This window comes from Poromitra crassiceps (assembly GCF_964638095.1).
Source record: "Poromitra crassiceps genome assembly, chromosome: 3".
In the NCBI taxonomy this organism is placed as follows: Eukaryota; Metazoa; Chordata; class Actinopteri; order Beryciformes; family Melamphaidae; genus Poromitra; species Poromitra crassiceps.
Window position 1 is genome coordinate 52,532,846 of NC_139625.1, and position 10,963 is coordinate 52,543,808.

The following is a 10,963-nucleotide window of genomic DNA, read 5'->3' on the forward strand; positions in this document are numbered from 1 at the left end:
TTTGACCCGTCCCTGGTGCTCACTATAAGAGGAGTGAACTGTATTGATACAATACGTTGTTACTGGTAGAAACTGGAATTGCTTTGAAGAGAAGTGAAGCGAAAAGAAAAGTAAAGAAGTAAAAAAATGTAATGAAAAGAGAATGAGACGAGAGAATACATAACAAGATGTGTGGAAACAATGAGATAAAGGACATTAGAGAGAGAGAAAGAGAGGGAGAGAGAGAGAGAGAGAGAGGGGAGCAGTACGTGAGTGGCTCTCTGATACGTATATCCATTCTTATTATGAATATTTCGGTGAGGTGGCCTCTAACTTGGCACTGGATATCACGGCGAGTTCTGCAATTTTAAAGCCCAGGGGCTTCAATTATTCAAATATCATTCCTTTAACAATATTTTTCCATCACGGGGCAATTTAGCCAGGTAGTAAAATGGAGCCTCTGAAAGCACTCATCTCAGCGTGTGAGAAGAGGAACACGTTCACATGGAGGAGCGAGGAGCAGGAAAGGCAGGAGAAGTGGAAGATTTCATTTTCAAATCGTCTAAACCAGAGGTTTTCAAAGTGAGAGGCGGGCCTCCCCAAGCGGGCTCCAAACAGTTTCAGGGGAGGCTCAGTGAATGGAAGTGAAAAAATATTCCATTAGTTCTTACATTAGTTATCAAATCATATAGAATAACCTAAATGTGTGTGACTCCCATAGTCAAAAACAACTAAATGCATTGCTGCCGTCCATCATCATACGCACTCGCCCACAGCACTCCTTTCTACCGTGCCTCTTCATCGTCCTCCTCATCACTCATGATTCCACGGCAGCACATAGACAGCAGTGCTGTTCTCTGTGTGTCTGTTCCCTCTTTGTTGAACTTGTTTGGTCCAGAGCAGAAGTAGCAGCAACATTCGCCGGCATTACAGTTACGGCCACTTAGTAGGGCACCTCAGAGGGGTCCACGCACAGTCGCACACCCCGCTTACTTTTTTCTAGTCTGGATTTTTGGCATCCATAGGACCTCTAAAATAAAGATTTTGATGATCCCAAGAAAAGAACCTGTCCAAAATGTGTTTTTTTCTATGTTTTATTACCCCTATGACACCCGTGGGATTGCCGGCAGGAACGCCGGTGAGACTGTCTTTCAGAGACTGTGGCACACTCAAATTCTGAGCTAGGGCAAAGGTAGGGATATCATTTGAAAGGAGACAACCTAAGGTTTCCAATGCAATGGGACCAAGCTTGTCATGCTAGCTTGCCGGGAAGGGAGCTCAATAACTAATGATTCAAAGTCAGACAAAATTTTGGCGAGGGAAAAACAGCCATCACCATTTTCCAAATGGTCCCCGCCAAAATGTTGTCCGACAGGTTTTTTTCTTGGGATCATCAAAATCTTTATTTTAGAGGTCCTATGGATGCCAAAAATCCAGACTAGAAAAAGAAAATAAGGGGGGTGTGCGTGGACCCCTCCAAAGTGCCCTACTAGAACAACATTGCCGAGTTTTCGAGTCACAATATTGTCCCTCGTTGGTATCCCCGCGAGACACACTCGCCCGGGCTCGGCGGGCTCACACACACAGCTCAGCCACTACGCGGCCTCGCTTGCTCAACTGGCCTGAGCAATTGTGCAGCGTCGGCTTTCCCTCTCCAATTATAGGGTGGTCAGATGGTGCAGAACAGAGATCAGCTCCAGCACATAAACAACATATGCTCAGCTTTTTGACAACAATGCTTTATATTTGGCACCCTTCTGACCTGTACTGGGGCAAAACTATGTGTGTTGATAGACTTTGATCTGCAAACTCAGTGCTGTAAGCCCACGTTCACACCATACACCGAAGCAACGCTCAACCCACAAGTTTAATTTCGGCGTCCTTGTTAACAGGCGAGGCCGTGCACACGATCCACACGCGTGCCTTGCTCAAGCCGCGCTGAAGTGATCGTTCAGGATTCAGTCCTATTTTCCAAGCATGAAGCTGCCAGGCCTCAAGTCAATAGAAGTTGTGGTTGTGGGCGGGGTCAAGGCACCCTGAGGGAGGCGCTGAGGAAAAGAGAGTGCTTCTTGTGTGACCGGTTAAGCGTGAGCTCAACTTCAGCGTGGCTTTAGTTTCAGCTCTGCTTCTGTTAAGAGCCAGGTGTGAACAAAGGGTAAGAGGGAGATGTGTGTGTGGTAGGGCATCGGGACCACACACACACACACACGTGCGTGTGCACGCACGCACACACACCTTACCTGTGGAAGTCACCATCTGGGGGTAGCATCCTGGACCGCGCTGCAGAGCCCCCTGGAAGGAACACAGGACATCTATTCAGGAGAAGCCTCAGTGAGATGTGGTGTGTGTGTGTGTGTGTGTCAGTGTGATGTGGTCAGCACTACAGCTGATTTGAATTTCATTTCTCAGCATGTTGCAAAATATATTGAACTTCATATTAAAGATGTAGTAGTGCCCGTCATCTTACCCAAGGCTGACAAAAATGTTATAAAATCAGTGTGTCTATGTGTAGGCTAAGTTAGGCTATACAATCTAGTTGTAGGTTTAGTTTATTTAGCACATCAGAAAAGAAAACAAACAAGCAAATACAGAAAACAGTGACCAGTGCTGGTAGAGAAGGGAAGGCCGCCTGACTTGTAGGCTACGTCTTGTCCCATCATGAGTAGATCATGTTGAGGGGGGGGGTAAAAAAAACAACTAAAAACTAGAGAAGAAAAGAAAAGAATTTAAAAATAAATAAAAAGATAGACCATCATCGGATAAGAGATAGCTGTCAGACTCCGAGAAGTTGAAGACACGATGGAGACAGGGAGTTCCAAAAATTTGGCACCTCTAAATTTGATAACAGAACTACTTCTTTGAAGTCATAAAAATGTAACATAGCCTACTTATCTGAAAATATATTTTGGTTTGTAGCTGTGGTTGCCATATGAGGATCACTGCAGGTCATAGTTTCTCAACCTTTTTAATTCACTATCAGTCCCTGAAAAGGCTCGTTTTTACTCAATTAAGCGGCTAAATTGATGAGGTGTTAGTGGCGGATGCGCATGAAAGCCTAACCTAAAACCCATAAACATGCATCCTCACAAATGAATTACCTGAAGGAAATCTCGGCAGCCTCTACGTCGCTCAACAGTAAAGTCCGGTGCGGGAATAATTGATTCCCTCCTTGGTCATTAAAGACGCTCGGAGCCCCGCTCTGCTCGCGCTACAACGGGGACCATGTGTGTCTTTATCCGTTGTTGTGTGTCCCCTCTCCTGTCCCCCCTCCACTTACAGCCAGCCAGGTGCTAAAGGAGATCTTATGGCATCTTCCTCTGTGCGCTGGAGACGGACCGGAGAGACTCACGGCGGTCTGGAGGCTGCCGCTGCTGCTGCTCCCGGCGGGGCGGGGGCAGGCACGGGATTGGAGTGGGTGATATCACCCTGCATCCTAGAGATATAAGAGTTGCTGCCACATCTCCAAGGCTACCAACAACCCCCCCGCCCGCAGACTTGGACTTAGTTATATTATTTCTGCTATATATGCGTGTAGCCTATAATTTGTATATTTTACGGTGTATATATTGTTACTCTGTATTTGTATTTGTCAAACTGCTGCTGTGACAAAATAATTTCCCCTTGGAAATTAAAATTATTACCTACCTACCAAAAAGAAGCCAGTTTGAGCTTGTTTTGTTTGTATCTAATCGAATAGGGGTCCATGGCTCGTCTATGTACTGCTGGGGTTTCAGCTGGTGGATGCTGCCCCCTGGCGGCCACATTGGAGGTCCACAGCTCATGGCAACAAAGACAGAGCACTAACAATTTCCCAGTTTCATTTTAACATGTCCAGGGGATGAACTAAAAAGGTGATTATAGCAGTATAGCAGAGATGGGGACTTGGACTTGAGTCGCACTTAAGTCACACACACAAGACTTCTCCTCAAAGACTTGACTTGAACTTGAGATTTGGGACTTCTGAACAATCTTTATTTTTCTGTGTATTAACATTAAGGAACGGTCCATTAATGTAAACTAATCAATGCTGATACTATATGACAATAAAGGAGTAAGGATAATACAGTACATGCTTTGATTTCCTTAGTTTTAGTTATGCAGTGTAGTTCTAAGCAGACTGGATGGCAATTGGCAAATGCTCATCCGTAAGAGACTTGACTTGGACTTGTGAGCAAAGACATGAGACTTGACTTGTTCTATAGCGCAATGACTTGGGACTTGCAAAAAATGACTTGTGAGCATCTCTGACATATAGCCAACTGAACATTTTAATTCTACGCAATTACTAATGAGCATTTTATTGAAAAATAATTCTGCAATCTAGTGCATGTTTCGCACATTAAAGAAAATTACTGAAACAAATAAAAGCCAATAGAAAGAAACATTACTGTTATTTTCTACATGTAAATAATTTAATGTTTGATATTAAAGCTTGAGAAATGTCTTTACTTTAAAGCTAATCCACAAAGAGCAGAAATGCAAGACCAAAACCTCTTGCGACAAGAACAGCTTCTTCCCAACTGTCATCGGCTTCAACAAGTCCCCAAAGCCCCTCTAACAAGGACTCTACCACCCCCCCCCCCTGAGCAGAGCACAGTTGAATGTCAATTTACAGTAACAGCAGCTGGACTACACTCATTACATATGAAAGTATTATAGTTGCTTCTCCTACCAGAACTTTTTGCTCCATTAGATCACACTTGTTAACTACATCGGGCACCGCTTGGACTGTAAACTCCTATTTAATGCCTATTTAACTTGGGCAGTAAATTCCTATTCAATTTCTACTTAACACTTGTCCTATTTGTATATTGAACTGCACTTGTTGCAATTTTGTCTTTTGTATCTTTTGATCTCTGAATATTGACGATACGCTGCATACTTACACAAAGACAAATTCCTCACATGTAATCTTGCATATTGTGGCAATAAAAATTATTCTTATTCTGAAATTAACCATATTTATTCCACTGATTCAACAGACAAATCATAAGATACAAATACAATCAACGGTTTTCACACTCCTGCAATAGTGATTCGATTCAATAAAGTTTTTATGATCCATGTGTTTGCTGCAACAAGAAGCAGTAATACCAAACACATAAAAGAAAAACAGGATCTAAAGAAAAAAAACGAATTTGCAATATTAACCAGAATCTGGAGGTTCATTCACTTTAAAGTTTGTCCATGACCTGCTTTTTTCCCCGGCAGAGTTTGTCTAATTCTTCTCTCAGTGGAGAGCTCCATTGAAAGAACAAATCCATCTTCAAATGTGTTTAAAGCCCCCCTCCAATGTAGTTTGCCATTTTTAAGACATTTCATATTTTCCTGAGTCATTTCCTGACATTGTTGATTAGACACACCGTTTGCCAAATATTTTTGAGAAATAACCTATTTTTGTGCTCAAAGTTCAAACATTTAAGCTGTTGCTACAATGGGATGACAACAACATGACTATAGTAATGCTAGAGCCATAGCTATGGCAATTCTGATTGAAGACGAGCTAGCATGTTAACTAGCTAGCTAGCCGTTAGCTACACCCGCTGCCTGCTATACCACGCTACGACAAGCTCAATACACCTCTGAGTGACTGAAACACTAGCTAGCCAGCAAGTACAAGTCATGCCGATTTCAATGGTGCATTCTGATTTGAAATGAATTGCTGGTTGTTGAGAAAATTGTGCTTTTCCACCTTAGCAAAGCTGCAGAGGAACGTCCGTGAGTAGCTTTTCATATGCAGCAGCCGGTTTAGCTTACGCAAATAGCGTAGCAGTAGCACAGAATCAGATTACGTATGCCTATTAACCAGGCGCCCATAGAATGTTTGAAAAGCACATTAACCGTTAAACAGGTAGTAACACTGACTAGAGGGGAGGGGGTGCTTTAAGACAGGTCTGTCAAGTGTTTTTTCTGTTGTTCTATCAAAGAAATTCAACATTAGAATGGATAATGTGGCTATAACAGTTACCTGAAAAAACAACGTAGGTCTATGTATACATTTGTTATCTTAAATGACATTGAATCCTATCTGAGGAAAATCAATTATTCTAATGAGCCTAATCTGTGTGATTTGACAGGCAAGATGATCAGAGGGGCAGCATTTTCATCACCACCATTATCATCACCTGCTGGACTGAAGAATGGGTAAAGTTTCTCAGTGAAGGTGCAGCCAGTGAAGGAGTAGATAAGGGCAGCAGTATCTACGTCATAAAAGGAGACCAGACCCTCCTCATAATGCACAAACACCCCCACCTTCTGAGGATTCGTCTTCAGTTGGAGACGGACAGAGTGAGGGCCACCAACAGCAGCGCCGTACCCATATCCCTTCCTCAGATAGGTAGTCCAGAAGCCAATATCTGGCCTCACTAAGATTGGTCCCTTCGTGTTGATCGACTCTCTGGCCACTCCTAATTTCCACGCAGTCTTCCCTTTAACCTGAACCTCGAAGTAAAATCTTCCTGAAGAGAAGCTCTGCTTTCCTAAGACACAGTCAGCAAAAGAAAATCTCTTTGGGTTGTCTGGGAGATGCTTGCATTCATCAACATAATGTACTTGTTTCCCATCATCAGACAGCATGAGCTGGCCATGTGCTGTAACAGGATCCAGAGTCACATCCACTGCATACCGCTGCGCCCTCTTCAGCTCATCAGCAGCACTCAGCTTCTGCTTCTCTTTCCTGAGAGTCTCCTCCAGCTGAGACACAGCGCTCCTCACAGTCCCCTTATATGAGTGATGGACACCGACCTCTGTCCAGCCCTTGGTGCGTGGAAGAGTGTTCAGGGATGGAAAGCATTGGAGGAGGTGGAGGTGGTCTTCAGTGTGTGAGAGCTGCTCCATCTCAGCAGTTCTCTTAATCAGCTCAGAGATCTCCTTTTCCAGCTCTTTGATGACGCCTTCAGCCTGTTCCTCCGTTGTTCTTTGCTTCTCTTGGATTGTCTCAATGACCTCAGCCTGGCCTCTCTCCACAGACTGCATGAGAGTGGTGAAGACCCGCACACTGTCTGCTATCGCTGTGTCTGCGTCTTCCTTGCTGAGCTCTACTGAGTGTTTGATCTCCTGAATCGATAGTCGTCTCTCCTGGATCATCTCCCCCAGCTCAGCCTTATTTCCTTCATATCCTTCCTTCAAAGGGACAATTTGATGTTTCCTGTGGACTAAAGCAGTGCAGACCAGACACACACAGATTTGGTCAGTCTTGCAGAACAGCTCCAGGGGTTTCCCATGCTCTTTACACATCCTGTCTTCCACCTCCAGAGGATCCATCAGCTTGTGTCTTTTCTGGCCCGTCATTCTCCGATGAAGCTCCAGGTGAGTCTCACAGTAGGAGGCCAGACACACCAGGCAGGACTTCAGGGCCTTCCGTTTGGTCCTAGTGCAGACGTTACAGGGAACCTCTGCTGGTTTGGGACATTGTTGGTCTGGGCAGCTGCTGGCTTTCATCTGAGCTGACTTTTTGGACTGAGCAACCATCTCAGCTATTAAAGTATTGACCCGCAGCAGAGGTCTTGTTTTGAAAACATCTTTACACAGGGGGCACTGGCACGGGCCATCGATATCCCAGTACTGTGTGATACAGTTCTTGCAAAAGTTGTGTCCACATGGTGTGGAGACTGGATTAATGAACACATCCTGACAGATGAAGCACATAAATTGCTCTTCAGATAGGACACTCCTGGCAGCAGCCATATCTAGACTCCGAGACCTAAAGAAAGTGTGAAATAACAATACTGTAACGCACAATTCTTAATATTCAAAACTATCCAAGTATCATTGGAAAATGATCAAAACTAATTTTGAGTTATGCAGTTAGTTACTGCACTTAGCTGAAAATGTCGTTTGACAAGTATCTGTGCAAAATGGAAACATCTTAAATAGTAATGAATATTATCTGCTGTACTCAGTAGGCTTGGGCTGATATTAATCAAATATCGCAATATTTCATAAACATGGTGCTATTTCCCACAATATCAAAAATCTACTAATGGTGTGATAGTAAAAAACTAAAATAGTCACACTTGAAGTGAAAAGAATTGTCTTTTTTGCTATGCTATGCTATCTGTTTTGTATTGTAAAGCAGCTATTATTATTATTATTTAAACCTTATTTAATGAAGTAGTAAGGAGGGGCAGGACTAGATAAGCATGGCTTCTTTCTGTCCCTTCTCGGACATATAATATGTTGTTTTTAGGGATGGGCATTTCTAGCAAAAACACTATTCGAAATTCGCTGGCCAAATTCGAATTTAATTCGAAATTCGAAAATAAAAATAAAAATGTAAAAAAAATTAAAAATGTAATTTTTTTTTTTTTTTGTGAGTGAAATGTTGCATTGTCTCCCCTGATTCTAAGTCTACGGCTTTATTAATTAATATAAAAAGCTTCTGCTGTGGATTTTTAGCTCAAACAAGCATTGCACCACTGAAGTAAAGAACATGTTACATGACATTGACATTTTCGAAAATAAAAAACAGTTTTGACAATCATGAGTTATTTATTTTAAATATATAATAGAGTATAATATAATTAAATATTTAGTAGGCTCAGGTCTGAGTGCCAAAGGGGTGCCAAAGTCACCCCCTCTCCCTCTTCATGGGATTTCATCCGCCATTCATTTTTCCATAAACCTTGCTTAAAATGCTTATAAAAATTGTTTTACTTGCTCAAACCAAGCGATTTGACTATACTTAGAATCAGGGGAGACAATGCAACATTTCACTCAAAAAAAAAAAAAAAAAAAAAAAAAAATCGAATTTCAATAATAAAAGTCGACCTTGATAATAACAACGATTATTCGAAAATTCGAAATTCGATGCCCATCCCTAGTTGTTTTGTAAATGAATGTGTTTTTAACTTCTGTTCGAGACAAATAAAAAATTCAATTCAATTCAATTCAATTTTTAATTCTGGTGGATTCCCTTTTGCACAATCAGTTTTCCTCCAATTGAATAGTAAGATCAAATTTCTAGGCTGTGTTTATAATAAATAGAAATATTAATGTATAGCGTACCTCACACGCTTCGCACAGTTGTGCACAGGGTTCATACGGCTTTTTAAGAATAAAATTCAAGCACTTTCAACATATCAAAACCAAAAAATGTCAAGACTCTCAAAGCTTTTATCATCACATCTAAATTGTTACTGTAAATGCAAAAATAGTTTGAAATATTCCAGTATACCTAGTACACAGCAAACAATGTATATTGTCACGGTTTATTTTACCAGCTGTTCATATGAACTTTGATTGTATGTTTTGATCATGACTATTTAATGCTTGCTAATTTACAGAGTAACGGATCAACAGAGCACTTTATCTAGCTATTCTAGCCTTCTTTACTGCATAATTATTTTTAAAGTTTCATTTGAAAGACCAGATTATGTTGAAAATAAAAAGCACTTTTCATAACCTTGAAAAGACTAGCGCACCGCGTGGGTGTTGGAATTAGGTAATTAGGGCAATTACCTAATTAAAAAAATCTGGCACCATCATCAATTGTGAGTCACGAGCCGCGCGGAACCCCTCGCGATATAGTAGTTAGAATGTTATTAGTAGCCGGGCTAGCGAAGCGGCAGGGCCACTTAATTGTATTTGCCAATATTATTATTATTATTATTCTTCCGGGAAGTTGGACTTCCCATGCATGAAAATAAACCAAACTTTGCACAAAGGTCCAGTCCCATGCCAAACTTCGTTGACGCAAATTTGTCTCTCAGAATTGTATCTCAAAAAATGAATTTTTTACATTTTGAATTCTGCCCTCATGTATAGCCTAGAGCATCGATGCCTTCGCCATCCTGGGGAACGGTGGGACATACCCTTGCCATCCTGGGAAAACACACATTTATGACGTCATGAGTGATGTCAGTTGGCAAAAGTGCATTGTGACATTACTGATGATGTCATCAGTGATGTCATCAGTGTTGTGACATCACTGATGATGTCATCAGTGCCCAGAGATGGGGACTTGGACTGGAGACTTGGAGGTGAGTCGCACTTAACTCACACACAGTGCCTTGAAACTTGACTTGAGACTTGTCCTCAAAGACTTGACTTGGACTTGTGAATAATCTTTATTTTTGTGTGTATTAACATTAAGGAAAGGTCTATTTATTAATAATAATGTAAATCAATGCTGATGCTGTATGCTAATAGATAGAGTGCGGATATTACAATTATAGCCTACATGCTTTGAATCCCTTAGTTTTAGCTATGCAATGTTCTAAGCAGACTGGATGGCATGCAGCAGATGATAGAACACTCATCCATAAGAGACTTGAGACTTGACTTGGACTTGTGACCAAAGACTTGACTTGGACTATAGCTAAAAGACTTGAGACTTGACTTGTACTCTATCTCAAAGACTTGAGACTTGACTTGGACTTGCAAAAAATGACGTGAGCATCTCTGTCAGTGCCCAGCCACGACCCATTGATGCGCAGCAGCTATAATTATTATTATTGTTACTAGAAATGTGATGTAATTTGGAATTAATTAAATAAAATACCCACCCCAAAAACTTAGAGTGTATACGTAAGGGATAATGTATACAGAGCCGGTGATTACTGTGGAAATAATGACCGACAGGTGAATGATTTAGCCCGACGCGCAGCGGAGGGCTTAATATTCACCTGAAGGTCATTATTTCCAGTAATCACCGGCTCAGTATACATTATCCCGCTTAGAACACGGCCTACAACTAAATCATTCAATAATCTGACAAAAATAATTATTCAAATAGATTTTTTTATAGCGTTTTCAACACAAAGCGGTTTCATTCGTAATTGGCACACAAGACACCACAGCTGCAACTGGTTGGCCTAATTAGTAGCGTCTGCAGACAAAATGCTCTTACCAACTGATTAATCCAGGTGTGGCAGAGCAGCGGTCGGTTGTCGAGAAATAATGACCGGTGAATATTGTTGATTGACCAATCAGAATCGAGTATTCGAGAGAGCCGTGTTCTAAATGTATATACACACACATGCAG

The 10,963-nt window shown here is 41.6% G+C and overlaps 1 protein-coding gene across 1 annotated transcript; it reads right to left on the reverse strand.

Annotated features, from left to right (window-relative positions):
• Positions 1–4,929: 4,929 nt before the first annotated feature.
• On the reverse strand, positions 4,930–7,657 carry LOC310773658 (E3 ubiquitin-protein ligase TRIM39-like). Its single transcript, XM_083633583.1, has one exon. It carries the CDS (start codon positions 7,624–7,626, stop codon positions 6,022–6,024), a length of 1,605 nt encoding a protein of 534 aa, XP_083489709.1. The 5' UTR covers positions 7,627–7,657; the 3' UTR covers positions 4,930–6,021.
• Positions 7,658–10,963: the final 3,306 nt, after the last annotated feature.